Raw genomic sequence first — 24239 nt, 5'->3', positions numbered from 1 at the left:
CAGAAGAGATTTCTTTATATTTATTCTTTAACTCAGATCATCTGTGTGAATGTTCCTGTTTATCTGCTTGACCCAATCACACGTTTCAGTTGCCTGTTGTTGTGATTGTGGTGCTGTCCTGAGGATGGCGCTGTTTATATAGAAAACTTATTTCCACCCTTCACCTAACGAACTTGCAGATAAAAGCTAAATCTTCTAGAAAAGAAATGAAAGTGAAATATTAAACGAGGGATGTGATGAGTGTTGAGGTGAAAAACTCCTAGTGAATTTAATATGTATGTTATATTATTATTATTAAGTTTGTGTTTGAACATTAATTCTGAATAATGATGAGACTTGTTTGTTGTGAAATTGTGTAAATGTAATGAACAGATATATTAATATGATAGAGACATTATATAAAGTTGTTAAGAAAGTTTGAGTTTGAAAAGAAAAGGATCGATGGAACTGATTCCAAGTTTCATAAGTGATTATATGGAAACCACAGTGAAGGCATCATGAATCATGAAGCTTGGTGGGCAGTGAAGGCATCATGTAGTACAGTGAAAGCACCACAGTGGACAGTAAAGGGTTAAAGTGTGTAATAGGATGACTGAGAATTTGTTGGACAGTGAACGCACCACAGTGGGCAGTGAAGGTTAAGCTGTGTAATAGGATGAATGGAGATTGTGATGGACAGTGAACGCACCATGGGCAGTGAACGCACCACCGTGGGCGGTGAAGGGTTAAACTGTGTAATAGGATGAATGGAGATTGTGTTGGACAGTGAACGCATCATTACAACAGACGGCAGCAGACAGAGGAGGAGGAGGAAACTGATCCTCTGCAGAAACAACACGAGAACACTCTTTTCATTTTTACTTCCTTTTGTTTTTATCCCCCCATCTTTCCTCGGAGGAAACTTCCTGTTCGGAACCGAGCGGAGCAGGAAACAGTCGCTGGAGCAGGAGGCGACTTCTCCTGGTTTCATGGCCGAAGAGGAGCGACGTGTGTCCGCGGAGAGAAGTGGAAACATGTCGCTGTGCGTGGAGGATTAAAAGAAGGAGGAATATTTTGTTTTATAAAGAACCGAAGATACTCAGCTGAGCTTCAGAGGAGGAGGAGGAGGAGAAGAGGAACAGGAGGAGGAGAAGGTTTCAGTCTGATCTCCTGCTCGGAGGGAAACAGGTAAGTGACCTCACCTGTTCATCAACACACGCTGCTGCCACCTGTGTGTAATCCCGCGTTACAGTTACACACTACGTTACAGTTACTTCTTCCCTCCAGGACCCTGCAGAGTCACTGAGGCTCGAACACAGGAACAAACATCTGATCCTCCAGATTCCATTCAAGAGGGAATTGAAATGACCCAGTTCTTGAGTTTACACCTGACAAAACTTTAAACTAAATATTTGGTTTTATGTGTCAGGGGATTTCAGGTTTTAGATCGAGACCTGGTCCAGTTTGGTTTCCACGATGTTTCCACCTTCTCTGTTAATCCAGATCTGACAAGTGTGAGTGTAGTTGGGTTTTTATCTCGGTATAAACCTGAAACAGCTTGGAACACTGACTCCTGGTTAATCCTCAAGTCTCAGTGTGAGTGTGTTTTGTCCACATGAACACAGTGAAATCACAATTTCATTTATTTTTTACATCTCGAATAAAGGTGGAACTGTGTTTATACAACTTCTCAGTTAATCTATTCCAGAAGCCTAAATATAGAGTTTCTTCACCAAGGCCTTGTCCCGTGTGGTTTACTTGAGGGGAAACAGTGACTTTAGTGAGTTTAAGCACAGAATAATGTTTTTTTACAAAACTGAACTAATGTTTCACTCAATCCTTGTTAATCTATTCAAGATTTGGCAAATTTAAGTACAGAGGGTTTTGATCTGGACGTGGGCAGACACACTGATTGCACAAGTTTTGCACATCGAACACTGTTAAAACTGTCTTTACACCCTTACATCCAGATTTGACAAGTTTAAATAAAGTTATTTTGTGTCCACATGAGGAGACACCAGTGGAACAGGCCTACATCCGATCTAAACTTGAGAATTCAAACAGAATACAGATTTACTGACTCTGACCTGAGGTCTGAACTCTTTCTAAAACTCTTTGACAACAACAAGAGAGAATCAGTCGTCCGGTATTCTCTTCTAAGGTTCTGATAACTTTCATGTAATGTAACACTTCTCACATTCATCAGGTATGTGTTGGTGTCGCTCTTCAGAAGTCGCCTTCATCACTTCAACTCGTGGTGAATATTTACAATCCACGCTGCGATGGTCAAACCCGCTAACATCTGCGCTAACGTTAACGTGCTGCGTGAAAATCTGCACGTTTCGTACTGACATTCACCAAAATGCTGTGAAAATGGACTCGCACATAAGAGTAGTGGGTAAAACTTTACAGTCATTCTGCTCCATCACTTTAACAGTTTAATCTCGTTTTTGAAACTGCGTCGAGTCCTTCGTCACCAGTAGGGGGCAGAAAAAATACAAACTAACAGAAGTTCTGAAATAGCGTTGACACCGTCTGAGTTCTTGTTTGGGCAACAACTTACGTGACTGTGAATTGAACCCATGTCTTGGAGCAGAGTTTGTTTCGGGCTCTGAACTGTACTTTGGTACAGCTGCAGACTTGACTGAAAACTAAATTCAAGTTTAATATTTGAAGTCGTTAAAATCCGGATCGCTCCAGACTGAGGAGGTTTTCCTCTTTGGGAATAATTGACCATCTTTTTCATGTTTTTCATAATTACAGTCTCATGATTTCATGATGGTTCGAGTCACGAAACATTTGCTGTTTTGTTGGAAAAGCAGAATAATCACCCAGCACGTGTTGTTTTCTTGCTTCCACTGACTAAATGATTTCTGTCTGTGGTCTATTGGTTAATAGAAATCCTTGAGTGGTGGGGGGATGGAGGGAGTCCCTGACAAGCAGCAGTATTGTAGTGGGATCCACTGTGGAGGCGGGACTCCCCCGTCCTCCCCCGTCCTCCCCCGTCCTCCAGGGCTTCAAATCCAGCCGAGCGAGTGGAATTTCATGGAAACATGAAATATGTCATTGCAGAACGTTAACTCCCTCAGTCTGTCCACTCGGCTCCGTTTGGTCCACGTTTCTGCTTCTGTTTTTTTAAACAGTGAGTTCACACCAGTTGTCAAAATGTGAAGGGTGCAGGTGGTTCTGGGACGTTACGATTATTCCTCCACGATGCGAAGAAGGAAACTTACCGTTTTCTTTGCTTTTTCTTTTCACACAACTTCAAATAAAACCCAGTGGACTCAGGCTGAAACATTTTCTGCGTCACGTTTGTTTCCTAACATTATTTTATACTTAAAGATATCAAATTATTTAACCTATTAAAAGATTGATGCATTGTCCAGTTACATTGAAATAAAATGACCTGAAAGATGTTGAGAACGAAGAGATTTGTTTACTTCAGAGCAAAATTCCTTTGATTTGAGATTGAAATTAACAAAGTGAAATAAGTGTATTAAAAGTATTTTAAGAAAGAACCATTAACAAAAATGAAACCTATAAATGAATGATATTTAAATGAGCGTGAAGAGAAACGGTGCGTGGAGAGGCAGTCTCAGCTGTGTTTGTATTTTCTAGTAACTATTAATTAATTAGTTGATTAAAATGTCACATTCTGCAAATACTTTTTTTTCCCATTTTCCTTTTCCTTCAACTCAAAGAAAAGACATTTAGTCGTCACATTCAAGAAGCTGCGACCATCAAATGTCATTATTACCATTAATCATTTATTGTTCGACTACTCGGTTCACAGAATAGTTTGTTGTAGACTCGTGTCGTCAGGAACTTTTGCTGTTTCCTGTGAAACGTTGCCCAAACAAAACAAGACTCCATGTTGTCAAACTGGAATCGAAAGCAAACAGCAGGAGAAGCAGCTTCTGGGTTAATTCCGTCTTTTATGTCCTGCAGTGATCCGCAGGTTGAGTCAAACCGGTCGAGTCCTGCACGCTGCTGCAGAGCCGGGGGGTGGAGGTGGAGGCGGTCCGGGCCCAACATGGCCTCAGTGATGTGGTTCTGGTTAGAAAAGAGGCTCTGAGTGTGGGAACAAGGCTGACTTGTCCCTTTCTGCTCCGCACAGCTCCGCCTCTCTCCTCTGCTGTAGTGAGCCCTTCACAGACATGTCGCTATCAGAGTTTGCTGATATGAAAACTTTTATTTTGCAGAATAAACGATGCAGGAAATATTTATCTGTATACTGGTTTATTTACCTAATTCAAGTTCTATATATTTAGCAGTTACTCGTAGTTATTTATAATTAAATCTGTGATTAAACGATAAAATATTAATTACATGATGATATTGACAACATCTTCAGAATCTTTGCCAAGTGATCTTTTTGTAATATATCGATATATCACGATCACTGTGACCGATGATTTGTCTGAAACCATCTAGTCTCTGCCTGGTGAGAGAAATTTGAAATCACTTCATGTGTTTGATCAATAAGTGATTTTAGGTGGATTGGTAGTTTGTGGTTTGGTCTTTTTTTAAAACCTGACACTCTCGTCTCAGCTCATCGTCCACGCAGGTAAATTTAGAGGTGTGAGTGAACTGCTCTGACCTCCCCGTTGGTCTCCGGCTGTTTCATTAGCCGCTCACTAACGGCTCCATGTGTGGCATTTCACCGCTGCCCCCAGAATGTGCCACCTTCAAGCAGCGTGGAGCCATATAACCTGCAGCTCCATGCTGTGGGGATCTAACCGCATGTCGCTGGCCGCTCCGCTGTCTAACAAACCTCTCTGTGTTCTTCTCTCTGCTGCTGCTGCTGCTGCTGCTGGGGGATCTTCCTCTCTGCGTCTGTCCCTTTTCGTCTCTCAGGCCCGCGGAGACAAAGGCTGTCTTCTGCTTGGACGTTTGTCCGACTCTGTTTTTTGTGTAAGGTAAGTTCTGCTGTTTTTGTGCTTTGTGTTTCTGTTGTATGTTAAACCGATGGTGGAACTGCAGGGTTACGATATGATACGATACGTGAAACATGGCCTGCGATTACATCACCATACATCATCTGTCTGACTGGAGAAAAATACTAAATGCTCCTGAAAAGGTAACGTGCAGGATTTGTGTATTTATTTACTGAAGTATGGTGTTTGACACAAACTGAGATAAAACAGTTAAAGTCTTCGTGCGTCTTTAGTCTTACACACACACACACACTGTAACTTACCAATGTCTGCAAGTGCCATCGATCTAATGTAAAATAACCATTAACTGGTAAAAGTCCAAACTTATTTACAGATATTTACTATTCTACATTTTTAGATATGGATATTTGAGGGCAGCATATCGATGCTCGTATCTCATGAGTCAGGATGATGATATATTTCAGTATTGATGTTTTGTCCCGCCCTGAATACAAACTGTTCATAACTTGTTGTGCTTCTGTCGTCTGATTAAAGCTCAGCACAGTTTAACAAGCTGCATCTGTGATTCACGCGGTTGTGTGTGAGTCTTTCCAGCCGTATCTGTAAAACACACAGTGGAACTAAAATTGTGTTTTTCAGGACAAACAAACAAAAGACAATACAAAACAGCAGCAGGTTTAAAGACGGGTCCAGTACAGTCTATTCCAAAAGCATGTTGCCCTGACGCTGCTGGGTGTGTGTTGGTGTTTTCCCTCTTTGCCTTTAAATTCTCCTTCACTCAACATCCATCTTTAGCATCGTCTTCATAATGTGAGTCTGTCATTTCCAGAGAGACACAGCTGGTTCTCTGCAGCCAGATGTTGGCCCAGTCGCTGCAGCTGGAGCACATCAGTATCTCAGAGTTTCTGTTTGGATGCTTCGGAGGCTGCAGGCGTTGGTTTCGTATCTACAAACCGAAGGTGCTGGAATGCAGGCGGAGCGCAGCAGCTTATGGACTAATTCTCGTGCAGTTCACCACATGCTCGAATATACGTGTAAGAGCAGCGAGCTGAGGCTGCTGGGAAACTGTTGCTGTACATTAATCAGATTAATGACTGTGAGTTTTCCAGTGCAGCTTATAAGGTCTGGACCGGCCTCTCTCTCCTCATCCCTCCCTCAGCTGCTCTGTCCCCTCCTCCTCCTCCTCCTCCTCACCCTCACTGGCCTGACCCACTTCTCTATAAACCAGAGCCTCCCTCTGTCTCACCCTTCCTCCCACATTTACCCTCCCCTTCCAGCAGATAAAGCTGTGTTGTCTGTTGATTGTTTTTGTGTTTGTGAGCAGAGACGTTGAGTTGCTTTAAAAAATAAAATGAGGAAATTGCAGCGTTAATATTAAATAGATTGAATGAATGAAATCAGCCGCGTATTCCTCTTTGGCTTCGTTTTAAATTTACTCACAAGAAAGTTCAGCCACAGTAAAATTATTTGATTTGATTGATTATTGTACCGGTTATTTTCTTAATCGTTAAATAGTGATTTTTCATAATTTTCGATTCATTGATCAGTCAATCGACAGAAAGTCAATCACAGCTATCAATACAAACTATTCAACAGGCTCCTGTTAATGCGACGGTTTGATGCTAATAAACAGACAATATTTGTTTTGGAAAGTCAGCACAACATTTTAAATACCATCTTGGGCTGTGGGGAATGATTTATCATTGTCGTCTTACATGTTATTGACAAATCGATCAATAGAGAACACGATCTGCAGGTTCATCAATAATGAAAATAACTCTTAGTTGCAGCCCGACTTGCTGTTCAATGCAGAATAGCAGCTCTACTTGTCAAACTAGACCCAGAGTCATGGCATGAAAACTGCTCAGTCAGTGAAAACCTGACGCCTGCAGCAGTTTTCAATTTATTCAGAAACAGCTTTCGATTCAATAAATCACTAAAAGGTGAAACTTTGGAGATCTGGAGCTGTGAAGAGGGAAATACTGATCATAGCTTTAATTTTTTATTTATTTTTTTGAGCTTTGCTACTGAACAGCAGATGATGTCGTCCTGGAAAATAACAAACCTGCTGCAAAACCAACAGTGAAAGAATTGAAGCCTTTTGACGTTAATTGGATTTATTTCTCCTGCTGGTGTCCGTATTTACGTTTGAGCTCCACTGAGTTTTCTGTTGTTGTGGAAACAGCATCAGAAGCTTCTTGTTTGTGTCGTGCTGTCAAACCTCTTCCTCTCCGTCCTGCGCTCATCCATCACAGGCTTCACCTTCTCGCTCCTCTCATCTTTCATTGCCTCATTTCTTCCCTCGCTGTTTTCCCTCTTTCTGTGGCCTGTTCTGGATCCAGCATCAACCTTTAGCTTTTCAATACTTTCACGTGGTTCAGGGACTAAATGAAAATGAAACCAGGCGTCGATAAGAAGAAACATCTGCACAAAGAGATGATATATTTTCACCACTGTCCATTTGTTTGTTTGTCAGCAGGATGACACAAAACCTTCTCAGCGGATTATTCTGAAACTTGCTGGAAGGATGGGATGTGGGTTAAGAAAGAACTTAATCTTATCACTTTCTTTAACATTGAAAGATAGTTTGGTTTATAGTTTGATTATTTAGAGGGACTGTGTGACATCGGCAGGTGGGAGCTGTACTGAGTGACATCCTCGTGGTTGAGTCAGTTTGGAGGTTTTGCTTTTAATTATGAGAAATATAAGCAGTGTGGGGCCTTTTGCAAAATTGTGCCAAGGGGCCCATTGTTTCATAATCCATAATCCAGAGTTTGTGTGTGTGTGTGTGTGTGTGTGTGTGTGTATATACTCTGAGGGGACTGAACCCTAGTCCATGACCAGTGTAAACATGTGCTTTAAACAGGATGATTAGATGGAAACGGCCCCCAAAAACCTTATATATAATACAAAGTGTGTATTTAAAGGGCAAATGTGGAGCAGCAGCAAAAAATCCATCTTTTTAAAGTTCATTTACTTTTGTTGAAATACATAAACGTGCAGCTTTTAGTTTAAAATGTAATAAACAACTCACCTACAAACAAATCTATTCAGAAAGGTTTAAATATCAATAATCACAGATAAACTAAAACTTCTTCTGTGTGTGTTGTAACGGCCTCTGAAGTAAAACCATGTTTCCTCTCATTTGTTGTACATGGAGACGATTTAAGATACATTCCTGAAGGTATTAGTCAGTGTACAGGACGTGTGTGTGCGTGTGTGTGTGCGTGCGTGTGTAATCTTGTGCCTTTTTGAGAACTCGTTCAGTCGCAGCTCGATGGTTCTTTATGTTCAACCAGTTTTTTTTAGAGCTGAGGAGAACAACTTTCTGTTTTTGCTTCTTTTCTGTTTGACAAAAGTGAACAAGCAAATTAATGTCAAAGTAAAAATATGGACAAACTTTCAGCTCCGTTTTTTATCGTCGTTGCTAGTTTGTCTGTTATTTTGATATATGACCCGATAACTGCAAAACCAGTTTCTCAAAGATAGTTTCTGTCATTTTAGTTCCTTGTTATCTCACTGATGTTTGTTTAAGTGTCCGTGGCTTTGATAAGGTTGCTTTTAATCAGGTATTTGATGATATAAACTCTGGATTGTTCGAGTTCAGCAGGACCTCGATAACGTGGCTCAGTCAATATTCCACTTCAAATGGCGTCAAGAGCAGAAAGTAGCAGCGTTTGTATGGAAGATATTTTGGCCACGTAAGAGCTGCAGTTTGTTAGAAAACTTGAATTCAAAATAATGACTAAAATGTTGAGGCTGTTATCCAAAGCTTCAAGGTTTAGTTCCAATCTCACAAAACCCCTTTTTGTGAGATTGGAACCTGTCAAACAGAGTTTCAACCTTTTCAAAGCCTTTTTTCAGTTTCAGAATGTGGCTCAATATTTGTTTCATGTGTTTCTTTGTGGGTGAACGTGTTGTGGTGAACCTCGGCTCGTCTGCTTACTTTCATGCGCACCTCCAGCAGGTTCACTGCAGCAACAGTACAAGAGGTTTGAGCTGCCAAGCCCACATGCTTTCAGTGAGCCACACCCAGATACTCAGACGCACACACGCACACACACGCACACACACACACACACACACTCCTGTAGGATATAGGAGTAGTAATTAGTGATCCATGGCGAAGTCAGTTTTCTCATAATACTCATGTTCCAGCATGCTGGTGCCAGATTCTTCTGCTGTTAGCATACTTACCACTTACCTGTGACACACACACACACACACACACACACACACACACACACACACACACACACACACACACACACACACACACACACACACACGGCCATCCTTCTGTCTCTACAGCGTGGGGAGGTCAAATTAGAGCTCAGCTGTCTGACGGGGATTATCTGCCACGTCTGAGAGAACAGTGATGTTGTGCTGTCGAACGTGTGCGTTGGACTAATCTTCAACGTCACCTGCGAAACACATCCACCCACACTGACACACCTACACACACATTAAACCTGATCTAAGTGCAGGTTCTCCTCCCTCCCGTCGCCGGCTGCTCTGTCATTGCAGAGTTTATTTAGACTCACTCGCTCCCACATTGTTCCCTGCAGAGTTCACCAAGGCTACTGTTGTGCGCTGCCTTTAATTCAGCTTCAGTCTGCTCCCAGTGCATAGATCAGCTGCTGTTATTCTGGGAGACGACTTGTTATTTACAGTGAGAGAGAAGATTGTGAAACACAGGGAGGAGGAAAAACCAGGAACCTCAAACAGTCCTCTGTCTCGTCAAGCCCTGAACGCTCAGTGATAACTGAAATATTTCATCATGTGTGAGATGATTGTGTGTGTGTGTGTTACTACATCCACGGAGGCAGTGCATGGCTCATGCTCTGTCTTTGACTTTTTGACGGAGACTAAAGTTGTTTTCAGACATGACCTCCAGAGGATCTGTGGAGAATTAGGTCTGGACCTTCTCTGCAGTTTCTCTTCTCACACATGAACAACGCAGGGTTCCCACTCTGGAGGATCTCCGGAGTTTGGTGCGTGTCTGAAAGCAGCTATAAAGTGACGTTCATTCAGTTCAACTTGTAAAACATGTATGAAGCTGTGTCGCTTTTTAAACAGAACAAAACGTATGTTCAGGGCCGTGTTACCTCAGCCAAGCAGGTTGTGTTTTCATTGCTGTCCGTTTGTCTGTTTGCAGGATTACGCAGGAACTACCAAACAGATTTTATTGAAACTTTAAAATAGATGCAAGTTACGGGCAAAGGAAGAAATCTTTAACTTTTGGAGTGGATTTTATTAAAGAGTTTTTGTCTGTTTCTTAATCAGCCTTGGAGGAGGCACGTCTTCTTCTTCTTCTGTCTGTCGATTGGTTTGTTAGCAAGATTACACTTGAACCACTGAGCAGATTAAAATGAAACCTGCTGGAAGGATGTAGTGTTCCGACCTCACTCTGGCACACAACGTCTCCCCAAGCTGCAGCAGCCATGGAGGATTTCAGTGTCTGACCGTCTGCTACTTCAAGGTAGACTCACTCTGCTGCGGCTGATTCTCTTTGTTGAATAGTTTGTGTAAAATATAAAGGTTGTATTTTGTCAACAGCTAATTTTAATGTTGGTGGTGGCTAATTCCTCGCTTGTTGAGATCAGAGGTTACCTTGGCGACGTGCAGCAATGTGGGGGTTGAAGCTTCTGAAGGAGCAGTGGAGGGAGGGGTGCCGTCGTTCCCCATAAACGCCAACGCCACCTTTAAATTTTGTCGTCATGTCTAAAAAACGGTTTATGTGTAATGTGGTGTTGAATTCAGGGGGACTGTGTGGAGGCCGCTCGGCGTGGAGCAGCAGGGCCGTGCAGGCGGTGACCTTCAAGCACTCAGGACTGAAGCGGGTTTTCCTCTCAGGTTGTTGTGTCTGACACAGGAAGTTGTTCGGCCTTGAAACAGGGTTTTGTCCAGTGGGAGGATCACACGGAGGAAGTGGATGTACGCAAGTCGGGTCACGGTGAACTGTTGACGGGTTCCTCTGCAGAGTCACGTCATGTTGGTGGTGAACTGCGTTTGTGTTCTATGTTGGTTTGGAGACGGGTTCAGTAAGTTTCATGCGTTACGTGTTGTCGGGAGAAACTCACATTATATCACATTCTAACTTTGCATTAATAACTTCAGGAGTCAATCTCAGCTGTCAATCATGTCGTCTCGGCTGTTTTTATATCATCAAATTTCAAATTAAAACCAAGACGTGTCCCGTCTATCAACATGGAAGTGGTGGGATTTATGACATGTAGTGCAGCCGGCCACCAGGGGGCAATCGAGACGCTGTGGCTTCACTATTGGGAGCTGTCATCGTCCATCTTTATTAACAGTCTAACGTAGATATCGGAGGAGAGGACGGTGAGTGAGGTGTGAACAATGCTGAATTTAAAACAGCGTTCTTCGTCTCCAGGTTAAGTCCTGTCCCTTCTGTCTTCACGAGGTGATGAGACAGTTAAAAACGAATCGCACAGAATCATCTCTAATAACTTGCAGATCCAAATTGTTTTGTGCGTCGTCTTCTCTCCGATGAATGAGATCCATTGTGTGTGTTCGGGGCTCGTTGACACAGATTCCTGCCTCAGTAACGCAGCGGATGTGTCTGACACTGTTTGTTTGTCGGACGCACACAGTCCAGTTGTGTGTAGAAGGAAAACTGGGCAGCGACCTGGAGAGAGCGGGTCTGTGGGCAGGAGGGAGCTGGACACTTTGCAGGTTTGTGCGTCGCTGACGTGGAGCTGCAGTTTGTCTGAAGCTGAAACTGTAGAACTGAGGCTGGACGATCAGAGGACACGCACTCCAATACCAGAGAAATCCTAAAAACCCTCTGACCCTGTTTCATTACATTCATTTCTCTGTTTTGTGTTTGTCGATTAGATACTTTGGTTTTTAAAAGGCAGATATCAAAAAATTTTACAATCAAAAGTTTGTATTTGTGACTTTTGCATGATTCTCTCTAAGTCAATTTATTATCTGTTCTGGAGCTTTGGATCATATCACATGAGCTTCTTCACCAGATGACGTTAACCCGACTCCTGTTTTAAGAGTCGGGTTTCAAAGTTTATTCTTGACCTTAGAAACAGAAGTTGAATAAAAGAACCATGAGATTTACCAGGTGGGAAGGTCTCAACATATAAAGTCAACATGTTTCGGCCTGTGTTGTTTTTCGACTTTTGCAATTATTCCATTTTGAAAGTCGCACTCTCGCATGTTAAGCTGGGGAACTTTTGGTTAAGTGTTAAATCACAGATTCTCTTGTTGACGTTCTTATTATTTTTTAAATAGTTGTAGGAACAATAAGCTTCTTTTACCATCGGGGGGGGAAAACCGTCTATTTTTGAGTTGAATATTATCGTCTGACTGTGAAACTGACACTTTCTCCATTGAAGTTATAATTAGAACCAAATTGTGCTGGAGACCTCTGCTGGAAATATCCTTGAAGTTTGTAGCTTAACACCTGCAAAGTTTCCTGGGAAGTACCCAGAATATGGACGTCTCACTTTTTATTTTATATGGCTCAATGTAATAAATGTTTTTTCTCTCTCTCTCTCTCTCTCACTCTGTCTCTCTCGCTCTCTTACTCTCTCTCTCTCTCTCTCTCTCTCTCTCTCTCTCTCTCTCTCTCTATGTCTCTCAGTCGTTTCTGTAACCGCCATCATTCCGTGCTGTAAGGCCGACATGTCTTCCAACGGAGACATCAGCGACCTGGGGAGCTCTGACAGCTTCTGGGAGGTACAGTACTCACCCACACACACACATGGATTGATTTAACCAGTTGAGACACATTATGGAAATCAAACCTGAAATAAATGAATGTGACAGAAGCTCTGCAGTCAAGTAAGGATCCATGTCGATGAGTTTGTGCTGTCAAGACTCGCACACCAATATCTGGAAAAACTACATACCTGTAGCTGCTCTCTGTTCTGTCTGTCCTCGGTTGCTCTCTTCATTTCATCTCTATTTCTCTGCATCGTCCACTGAACGACAGTAAAAGCTCAGGTTCAGTCTCGTCTCTTATTTGCTCTCTCTGTGTGTGTGTGTTTGTGGATCTCTGCAGCCGGGGAACTACAAGAGGACGGTGAAGAGAATCGACGACGGCCACCGGCTGTGTAACGAGCTGGTCAGCTGCTTCCAGGAGAGAGCGAAGATCGAGAAGAGCTACGCTCTGCAGCTGAGCGACTGGGCCAAGAGGTGGAGGGGCGTCGTGGAGAAAGGTCGGTCAAAGAAAAGTCCAGAGCCAGTTTTCATACAAAAAGTCTTTTAACATATCGTAATCGCACAGCTTCAGGTTTTTGAAGCTCACTGAGGTGATGGAATATCTCCTCTCTACCTCCTCAGGGCCTCAGTATGGCACGCTGGAGAAGGCGTGGCACGCCTTCATGCAGGCGGCTGATCGGCTCAGCGAGCTGCACCTGGACCTGCGGCAGCGGCTGGCGAGCGAGGACAGCGAGAAGGTGCGCGACTGGCAGAAGGACGCCTTCCACAAGCAGATGATGGGAGGCTTCAGGGAAACAAAGGACGCAGACGACGGCTTCCGCAAAGCCCAGAAACCCTGGGTCCGCAAACTGAAAGAGGTGAGCGGTTTCTGAGGGGGGGGGGTTTGCAGCACAGTCGATGATGCATTTACAGACGTGTCTACATTTAAACGATGGTCAGTGTCTGGAACAACTCACCCGAGAATCCAAATTTGTGTGAATAAGACAATGACTTTTCTGCTCATCTGTGAGTGGTCGGTGATGCTGCCGTTGAATCGAGTCGTTCATCAAGTTTTTAAATATTTGATCAGATGTGTCAATGAGGTAACATGACGACATCTTTTCTAGGTAATAATGTGTCTGTGTGTGTGTGAAGGTGGAGTCCAGTAAGAAGAGCTACCATCAGGCCAGGAAGGAGGAGTGGACGGCGTCAACCAGGGAAACACACGCCAAGGCCGACCCGACCAAGTCTCAAGAGGAAGTCCGCAAATACACGACCCGGGTGGAGCGCTGCAACCAGGAGGCCGAGAAAGTACAAACACACACACACACACACACACACACACTCCCATGCGGAGCTCCTTCTGGTACCACTCTGGGTGTGTCAGTCCAAGAAAACATGTGTGTGTGTGTAACATGACCAGGCTTGTCTCCTCTATTCTCTGTTCTGCACAAACCCAACAGAAAAAAACTGAAAACATGGAAAATCCTGGTTCCTCTTCGTCTTTATGATTCTAGTTTGACCAAACAGGTCTGTGTGACCTCTTTGTGTGTTTGTGTGTGTGTTTGTGTGTGTGTGTGTTTGTGCGTGCACGCCAGGTGAAGGAGCGCTACCAGAAGGCCCTGGAGGAGCTGAACCGATGTAACCCTCGATACATGGAGGACATGGAGCAGGTGTTCGACCTCACCCAGGAGGCTGAGCGCAACAGGCTGCGTTTCTTTAAAGACGTCCTGCTGGACATCCACACACACCTCGACCTGTCCGCCAGAGAGGGGTACGACACACGCGCACACACACACACACACACACACACACACACACACGACTGATGAGCCATGACTCAGAATGACGGCATGCAGACGTGTCACAGTTTGTGAACATGTGTGTGTGTACACAGGAGTTAATGGGAAACTCATGTTGTCCATTAACTATTGACCTTCTCGTTCTGTTTAAACAAGCCCCTGTTACCATGGCAACCCTGATTGGGAGAAGTCCAATAACTTCTTGGTCCAAATATTGAACAAATCCACCTTTTTTTTTTTTTTTAAACTCTGTGGAGACGAACCTGACACGAGATGTTTACGCGGGGATTTCGATGATGCGATTAAAGCCGTGTTCAGGTTCGTGGTGCAGCCGCAGTAATGAGAGACCACCTGTCAGCAGACCTCAGACCTGACGTCCAGACTAAGACTTTGGTTCATGGAGTCTCTCATTACCTGCGTACGAGGGCGTTCACCAGGGGCGGTGCCCAACATCTTAAGGTTCCAAATGTGTGCGTCAACACCATTCTGTCATGGTCAGGCATTAATTGAAATGCTGTAAATGTCCATCCATGTGTATACAGGCTGTATAGAGATTCAGTTTCCAGTGTTTGGTGATGGGGAACAAAATCTTTGTTCGGTGGAAAACAGTAAAAAATGCTCAGAGCTGAAGTGATTCAGAGGCTGAGACACACAAGTTAAAAGATCATCTACTGTGGTTGTATTCCCTGTAAAGTAACAGGTTTTTGTTTTTGCACAGATAAACATCAAAACAGAAATGTCTCGTATTGATCAAACGATACATACACACTTATCTTATCTCATCTTATAGAAAGTAGATATTTTTCTGTGAATACGAAGGGTTAGAAAAGTCATGATGACAAACATTAGAAGTCAAAAGAACAGATCCAGTACAGAGGAGGGTTAAATGTCTCAAACCATAAAGGACGTCTGTCATTTCACTTTGACAGAGTTGAAATCCCTTAAAACAGAATTTAAAGGACGAGGGTGTAGACGTGATGATTGACAGTCATCTGCGTCCGACAGGTTCAAGGTTCTGTACCAGGACCTGGGTCAAACCATCCGAGCAGCCAACGACACCGAGGACCTCAGATGGTGGAGGAACACACACGGACCGGGCATGAGCATGAACTGGCCTCAGTTTGAGGTGTGGACACACACACACACACACACACACACACACACACACACACACACACACACACACACACACACACACACACACACACACACACACACACACACACACACACACACACACACTCTGTCGTCTCACACATGATGAAATAAAAGCTAATATTAAAATCTAAATGAGGCTTCAGGGCTTGACGTGACAGGACAGCTACGAAACAGAACAGCTACCTCAGGGCTCGTGTTTTCAAGAATGAATGGAGTCACAGAAAATCTACAAGTCTGAACTGAGACACTGTGAAAAGTTTGTGTCTGTGTGTGTGCGTGTTACATTCCTGACCCCACTCAGAGGTCTGTTACACAACAGGTCTTTCACTGGAAACCTTTTGAATATTCATTTTGTTTCTGAAATACACACACACAATCTCTCTCTATAAAGTTGTGAGGACACCCAAACCTGATTCTGACACTAAAATAAAGACAAATAGTCCAATAAATGGTATTGAACCGAAATTGGCCTCATAACCATAGAAAGACATTCTCACACACACACACACACACACACACACACACACACACACACTTATTTAGTTGTTGATGGACATGTACAGTTTTCAGCAGCAGTCGAGGTCAGTGGGGACAAACAAATATTGGCAGATGTGGGGAAAAAGACGACCGGGTCTTTATTGGGTTTAAAGCTGATGTGTTCGTGTGTGTTTGCCTGTGACAGACAAATTAAATTAGGATTTTAGTTAAAACTGTAAAACTTTTGTCTCCAAACACACAAACACTAAACAAAAGTGTAAAGATGACACTTGCTGTTCAGCTTCATATTTATCAGACACACACGGGAACAGTGTCGTCTTTCCACTCGTCTGCAAGAGAGACGACAAGAACATTTACCAAATTTTACTAAAACGTGTGTTAGTCTGAAAACAAAAACTCTTTAATCTCTTTTGTTCTATGTTTGTTTTAGTTTAACGACCAACAATGAAGTGACTCATTAGTGCCACCATCTGCTCAGGAGAAGTGTTGCATGGACATAGGAATCCAACATGATTATTATTATAAATCTCTGAAGCAGTTTAATTAAATATTTATATGTTGATTTATTTTTTAAATAATCAGTAACAACCTTAACAATTGGATTTCTTATTATTTCCTCCCTGTTTATGTTTATCACAATGTAAAAATGTTAGATTGGGTTTAATCACCATTGCTAATTATTTCTGGAGATTTAATCATTGTAAATATTTAGAGGCAGACGCATCATGTGTTGTTTGAGCTGCAGTTCACTGACACAGTATCAGTGTCTGTGGCTCTTTGTCTTCTCTGCAGCACTGAAAGTATCCAGGCACAGACGTTTTGGTTTTACTTTGTCCAAAAGTCTAAAAAAAGATTTAAATTCACTGGAGGAGGAAACTTTGTTGTCCAGACGTCGTCGTCCACTGAATTAAAAAAAAGGAACAGTGAACAATCAGCTCTTCATCAGATTCACGTCTCTCGTTTCTCTGGAGCTTCGTGACCCCGGTCTGAGGAAGAGGAAGATGAAGATGATATAAGAGTTTGTTCTCAGTTACACTCTGGTATTTTCACGCCCTCTTCACAGTGAGAGAATCATTGTGTTGTCCTGTTTTCTGTCTGTGAAAAGATCTGCAGGCTCCACTGTCGAGTCACAATAGAGGTATATCTGTGTTCTAGATCCTCAAATTGCACATTGTACAAAAGAATTGACTGGATTTCATTTAAACCTGATGATATTACACAACTCTGCAGCAGAAACAAACGTCTCTCTGAATCATGATATCATGATTTATCTCAGGCCTCTGAGTTTGATTTTCCAGATAATTTTGTCATTTTCGCTGATAATATTTTCCTTAAAAACATATGGAGCATTTACAAGGAAAGAGAATCCATCTTAATTGTTACAGCTGCAAAGCAGATGGTAAAAACATGATTTCTGCCTAAACGTGCTTATTGACGCAGTAAAACAGATTTTCCTTTAATTCTGAAAGTACCACGAGTGTATATTTATACATGTTTTGTTTTTTAAGTATAAACAGTGAGAATCTCTGCTGTCAAGTTAAAGTGAACATTATTTAGCTTCTGTAGATTTTTTTTTTCTAAAACTGAAACGTAAGAGGAGAGAGAAAGAAATGAATCTGCTCTGTCCTCTGAGGAATCTCCTGGCGTTCCCACAGCGCTGCAGACACACGAACAGAGAACCATTGTACCGGCCTGCATGGGTTTGTTTTTCTATACTGGTGAGGACTTTCATTCATGATTCTGACAACAGCTCAGTAAAAACCTGAAGACGTTCAGGCTATTAAAAAAACCGAGGAGCAGTGAAGTGTCCTCACATCTGGAGGAAATCCTTCATCTTCCTTTTTTGATACGCATGTACACTTTGTGCAGATGTGGTGTTAATTCTATACCTGCAGACACACACACACACACACACACTCACACACACACACACACTCACACACTCCCCTGCAGCACTGACAGTGTGGAGTTTGTTCTCTGCTCCACTGAGACTGTAAATACCAGTAACTGTATCCACAGCCTCCGACTTCACTCAGCACCATGTTATTATGGCTGAAGTGTGTGTGTGTGTGTGTGTGTGTGTGTGTGTGTGTGTGTGTGTGTGTGTGTGTGTGTGTGTGTGTGTGTGTGTGTGTGTGTGTGTGTGTGTGTGTGTGTGTGTGTGTGTGTAACTTCATGTTGCTCAGTTAAATCTTCTCATGTCAGAGTTACAAGGTTTTCATGCAAACAAGCCAAAATTAAAAATGAGATATTCTACTTGTGTCATTTCGATTTTTCAAAACTCATAAAAGTGAAGGAGCGAACATTAACCAACCAAAGTGAAGTGAAGGTTCTGAACTGAACGAGAACACCAATTGTTCATGTGTGTGCGCACGTGCAGGAGTGGTCCCCGGAGGCGAGCCGCTCCATCAGCAGGAAGGAGCGAGGAGGACACTCCGAGGAGAACGTGGTCACTCTCACCAACATCGTCTCTTCAGGCAGAGATGACGTCCCACCGAGTCCCATTACAGTGGACTCCAGCAGGTAGGACACGCCCCCGTGTGTGTGTGTGTGTGTGTGTGTGTTAGAGACAGAGGCAACATGTAGTTTGTTACCTTGTTGTCACCCTGAGGAGTTTATATCATGCACATAACACACTCTAATTAGTAGCTAGAAAGCTGTGTGTGTGTGTGTGCGTGTGTGTGTTTGTGTGTGTGCGTGTGTGTGTGTGTACCCTGAGTTCACTTGTCTTGAAAACTATTTTATTTGATTGTTACGAAGAGAAATGTCTGATTGTTTGGTTCTGATCCTCTGCCTCGTTGTGACACCTCCGGCTCTCTCTCCTCTCTCAGGACGAAAGATTATTCATCCGACTGGTCGGACGAGGAGAGTCCCAAGAAGGCGCTGGCGGTGAACGGCGTTGGGGTGGGGGAGGAGGACGAGGAGGAGGAGGAGCAGGTAGAGGGGGTGCGAGTCAGAGCGCTCTATGATTACATGGGCCAGGAGGCCGATGAGCTCAGCTTTAAAGCAGGTATTAACCATTACTAATGCTTCTAGATGGGAGGCATCACAGGGGGAGGAGGGGGGGTGACTGCTGTTTCATCAAATGTGCAAAAATAAGTTAATATAGATGATTATGTAGTTCTTATAGTAGAAATATGACAGAAAGGAGTAGAGAGGAGTAGATTTGTATACACATGAAGTATGAATGTAGAAATAATCAAAACAACATAAAAAACTTTTTAAATACTGTTGCAACGATAGATCTGCTCCCACTGAATCTAAGACTGCTGCATATAATATTAGAACTCAGTATAACACAACTTTATGAACAGTGAGAGAATATAAGCTCCTTCAAAGTCTGTTAGTCTTTTTTTAAGTTCAAACCTGACGGACATTATTCATAATGTAAAATAGAGATAATTCAGCTTCTCAGCCACTTTGCACATTTTATGAAATACAGAAAAAACAAGTAAAATAAAAGTTCATATTTCAGAGCCTGAAATGGGGTTGTTGTTTTTGGGTCACCTGTGATGCTTTGTCTTAACACATTCGCACACACACACACACACACACGCACACACACACACACACACACAAGCACATTATTTCATTGTTTCATGAGTTCCGATGATTACACATCATTAAGTAAGAGTCGACAGTGAGTACCACACCTTTAAAACACACAGGTTACATTGTCCCTCAGTCTGCATGTTATTTCTGGAAGCTTGTGAATTTTGTTCTAATGATGATGAGTCACAGAAGCACCTTGTTAAACCCCATGAGACAAATTATGATTTGTGAATATTTTTTTTGATTGATTGAGAAGTTTATCAGCTTTTATAAAAGGAAAAAAATAATCAGAGTTAAAAAAAGCCTTGAATGAATCATCATCTTGAGAAACTGGAGCTTTTTTTACTTCTCTGAAACCAAAGCTGGTTATTTTTTTCTGCCTCTGTATGAAACAGGTTTATTTCTGTGACTTGAGTTGAATCATCACTGCAGCAGATTCACATGTAGAATTACTGACCACATATTATACACAATATTTCACCTCCGTGCATGACGTGTGCAGCTGTGACAACGATGTGAAGCAGCTTCACATTGTTTCAAATAAAAGCATGTCTAGGTCTATTTTAAATTTTGAACTGACAAGCAGGAAGTCTATGCTTTTATTTTGATGAGATAAATCCCAGTTTTCTCTGATGTTAAATCAAGAACTCGTCAGAACTCAGAACATTCACTTGTTCTTGTGGTTTTCACTTTATTCATGTTTTGATGAATGAAGGTGTTTGGACGCAGTGTGTTGTTTATTAACCGACAGTTCATCATTTTACTCATTGATTTTTATGAGCGTGTGTAATTCGATGTTGCTTTATTGAAGTTAAGGCGACTGTGTGGTGATTTGAGCTCGACTGAGTGACTTTCTGTTTTTTTGTGTATTTATCCAGAAAAAGAAAACAGCAGGATTTTAAACGTTGTGTGTGAGGACTCAGTTTTCAGCAGGAGGGAACCGTTGAACTCGTTGACCTTGGTTAAACTGCTCGTTCTCTGTTTGGTGGTTCAACCCTGACAAGGTTCAGTCGGTCCTCTGCAGGCGGGCGTCCTTCATGGGGGTGTTAGAAGGACACAGAGCTGATGGGACCTGATGGGACCACATAGGGAGAGACATCAGTTTGGAAAAGCTTAACTGAGCTTAGCTTGAACCAGGATTAACCAGAGGGGGAAGCAGGAGTCAAATTTGGTGTTGGGCCTCTGTTTAGCCTCAATATACATGAGACCACTTTCTCATCCTGGGATTTTTGGACCCTCAATACATTCAGAAACTAATGAGAGCTGTGGAGCTGTAATAATGATAACAATAATAATCATAATCAAAATGATTTATATAGCACCCTTCACACACAGTTACAAGATGGTGAACAAGTTAAAAATGAAAATTGGAAGGAAAACTATTAAAAAGCAAACTTTGCAATATGACGATCACACAGCAATAGATACAGAAATAAAAGAATAAAATAAATCTTTATAAAATCATTAAAATTATTTATTTGGTAGTCATTTGTATAATACTTTTTCGAGTAAAATGCCTCATATTGACTTGTACCAGCTTCTTAAATGTGAATATTTGTTAGTTTTGGTAATTTTCTATGATGATAAACGGAACATGTTTGAGTTTTTAGCTGTTTTTCATTACCATCTGAATTAATACTTTAAAAACTTTATTCTTCAAAGATACTGTCAGACATATTGATAATGAAAGTAATAGGTTTCCTGTGTTTGAATCACTTGAAACTTTGAAATTTGATAAAACAATAAATGAGCTCCATCTAAATCAAAGCATCTAGCACCAGTTTCACATTTATCAGCACAGATGTATGTATTCCTCGCATTTTCCATGCTTTTATTTTGAAACCCCTGACAGGAAACTGACTCTGCTTCCTGTTCCAGGCGAGGAGCTGCTGAAGCTGGGGGAGGAGGACGAGCAGGGCTGGTGTAAAGGACAGCTGAGCGGCGGCCGGGTCGGCCTCTACCCCGCCAACTATGTCCAGGCGTCGTCTTGATGGCCCGCCCCCTCCAGTCTATCAGCCAATGGTACAACTACACTCAAGACGCCAGGACCAATTGGAAGCTGTTAGTGCTGACACGTAGACACGCCCCCTCTGTGGTTACTGACTGTACAACACTTGTTTTCTGTTATTTGAGCTTTTGGAGATCAGACGGTTTCTCAGCCTGACGACATCGTTTGAAAGAAGAGTTTTGATCAAACCTGACGACGGACTCGAGAGAAACGTGAATTTCTGACGGGTTCTGGTTTCTCACCTCCATCGTTTATTAATTATTATTATTATTATTAACAACGTCAAATCAAACTCAAAAGCAATAGAATAGTAGTCGGGAATTTTTTTTTTTTTTTTTCGTAGACTTTGAGCCTCATTCTTTCCAAAGAGATTCAAACCAGCTTAGAATAAGTTGCACATTAAATCTGGTTTATTTCATCTGAACAAGAACTGACATATACAAATTGAACTTGATTTGAAAACCAGAACCAGGCTCATGGTTTCCAATATAGATTGAAAACAAAGATGGAAATCGCGTCTCCACTTCCTCCAGCGATCCAGAAATGAACCTAAAATATCCCGGATGTGAACGCACGTCACAATCCTCATCTTCTGTGATCGGGGGATTGAGCTGCGGTATCAAGATACACGCTATCGACCAATCACGAGTCCGTCTCAGTTGTCAATCATGACCCGAAAGGTTCACGGCAAGAATTTTTTTGTTGTTATCTCACGATAGTTTCCTGTTCCCATCATGCAACATTGCCATGTCTTCATAGGTGCAGTCGTCCTGACAACAGTTACTGTACCTTCACACTGTATATTTCAGTAGATAACCATGTCTACTGAGCAGTTGTACTTTTCAACACACTGATCTGTACGGCAGGTCAGAAATGAGGGTGTCGACACCTGACCCAATAGGCCGGGCTGGGTCCCAGGTCCGGGTCGGGTCGGTCACTGACGTATTGCAAAGGGAACGCAAAAGTAATTCTCGCCTTGACCCTTCGTGGACTCCTGATACGTCAGTCTACCTTAAATGACAGAAACCGTCTCTGAGAAAACATTATTTCCTTCTTGTCCAATCTGCTGACATGGAGGAGGCAGGGTTTATGACCTACACTGCAGCCAGCCACTAGGGGGCGATCCAGATATTTTGGTTTTACTTTTGGGGAGCTGCCATGTCGTCGACCTTTATTTACAGTCGATGGAATCCGCTCTTTGCTATTTAAATCGTTAATCGACTCTTCAAGAAAGTTAAAAGTAAACAAATGCAAAGTTAAAAACAGACAAACTTTTTGCGTAGATTTCAAATCTGTCTTTAAAGCTTCTTGGATCCAGGATCTACACGGAAGAACTTTCACCTGCTCCTCTCCCTCGTCTCCTCTTCCTCGTCTCCTCTTCCTCGTCTCCTCCGCTCGGCCGTGACATGGCGGCTGCTGCTTGAATCGACAAAGAAAAGACTCAGTGCCTCAGTCGATGAGAGTAAGAAATGTGCGGCGCCACCTTGCTGTCTGACCGAGGAATCACAGCCGTCTGCTGATGGCCTCCAGTCTGATCCCAGTAGAAACCAGTCGATCTCCTGTTTCCTGGACACTGTTCTGGCAGCACCTGATCCTTTCCCCTTCATAACAGTTTGCTTTGGTTGTTTTATAGATTTATTATTTTGGTGTTACACTGAATTCACTTTCTTTCCTCTTGTTTTGATCATTTCTCACCGTCATAGCTGTTAATATCAAGTCAGATGATTTTCACCTCTGATGGGGACATTTTTTTTAAGAATAGCATTTTTACAGTCGACTTAATGACTTTCTAATTTGTTCTTTTCTTTTTAATTTAGCCTCCGTTCTTCGTTGTTAACTCGACCCACCCGTGCAGGGGCGTCACCGGAGCGTTAGATTTAAATCATTTTACCTGTGGAAGGATGTTTTTGTTGCTATGATTAGTTTTTTCCGTGCTGAGATCGTGAAGCACAAACTCGCACCTCAGACGTCGGGAACAAGTGAAAATGTTGTTGTGTGGTTTTGCATGTTCCTGTATGTGGGTTTGTGTGTGAGGGAGCGCCCCCTGTCTGCTGATCTGAGTACTGCTAAGTTAACCCATGTAGACGTCTGAATAACAAAGAGATATAATAGAGAATTTAATGCTGCTGCTCCTTTTGATGCTTTTTCTTTTCAGAATCTTGTACAGTTTATAAAGTGGGAAGCAACAATAAAGAGCTTTCTGCACATGGAAGACTTTCACCCTGTTTTCATTCAGTAATTATTAATGCACACTGATGTAAAGTTAGAGCTCGGGGAGGGAGACGACCTATTTTAGGCTCCCTTGGTTCTGAAGATAAGATTTCCACTTTGTTACATGACTTTTTTAAAGATGAGAAACACGATCTGCTTTTTGAATCCTCTTTTGGGGGAGATGGTTTAACTTTCCTCAGTCTTTCCCTGCCTCTTGTTTTCTTTTCCGTATATTTTATTGTTTGCGTGTAACAGATAAGCAGCAGTGAAGACTAAATATTTTATCCAGGCATATTTGTGGGCTGATGTTTATGAGTGAGAACCTTTTGCGGCAGATCCACATAAAAATCTGCATCCAGCACATGTGAAGCTTTTTATAAGGAGGTAGTCTGAGATCATGTGGAGTCAGGAAACGGCTTTGAGAAATGTAAACAAACATATGGGTCAGATTCT

General features: G+C 42.4%; 1 protein-coding gene across 5 annotated transcripts; it reads left to right on the top strand.

Moving 5' to 3' along the window:
- The first annotated feature begins 776 nt into the window (after positions 1-776).
- Positions 777-23787, top strand: pacsin3 (protein kinase C and casein kinase substrate in neurons 3). 5 transcript variants are annotated; one of them, XM_069526310.1, is made up of 11 exons: positions 780-1167; positions 4837-4898; positions 12499-12593; positions 12919-13075; positions 13200-13435; positions 13713-13868; positions 14156-14331; positions 15365-15485; positions 18396-18538; positions 18847-19025; positions 21446-23787. In XM_069526310.1, the coding sequence occupies exons 3-11, from the start codon at positions 12540-12542 to the stop codon at positions 21556-21558; spliced, it is 1335 nt and encodes a 444-aa protein (XP_069382411.1). In that variant the 5' UTR covers positions 780-1167; positions 4837-4898; positions 12499-12539; the 3' UTR covers positions 21559-23787. The 5 variants fall into 5 exon arrangements, with proteins under 5 accessions (XP_069382414.1, XP_069382411.1, XP_069382417.1 ...); XM_069526316.1 differs by having other exon boundaries at positions 1025-1167; positions 4837-4893; XM_069526313.1 differs by lacking the exon at positions 4837-4898 and having other exon boundaries at positions 777-1167.
- Positions 23788-24239: the final 452 nt, after the last annotated feature.

Source organism: Paralichthys olivaceus, chromosome 1 (assembly GCF_024713975.1).
Source record: "Paralichthys olivaceus isolate ysfri-2021 chromosome 1, ASM2471397v2, whole genome shotgun sequence".
NCBI classification, from domain to species: Eukaryota; Metazoa; Chordata; class Actinopteri; order Pleuronectiformes; family Paralichthyidae; genus Paralichthys; species Paralichthys olivaceus.
The sequence above is the reverse complement of the archived record's forward strand: the minus strand, read 5'-3'. Positions and strand labels throughout refer to the sequence as shown.

What these genes read in the sequence shown, in the direction of transcription:
- pacsin3 (XM_069526313.1), top strand. Translation starts at nt 12,540, where the DNA reads ATGTCTTCCAACGGAGACATCAGCGACCTGGGGAGCTCTGACAGCTTC. An exon ending in TGAACTGGCCTCAGTTTGAG is followed by an intron (nt 15,486 to 18,395) that starts GTGTGGACACAC and finishes GCGCACGTGCAG; the next exon opens with GAGTGGTCCCCGGAGGCGAG. An exon ending in ATTACAGTGGACTCCAGCAG is followed by an intron (nt 18,539 to 18,846) that starts GTAGGACACGCC and finishes CTCCTCTCTCAG; the next exon opens with GACGAAAGATTATTCATCCG.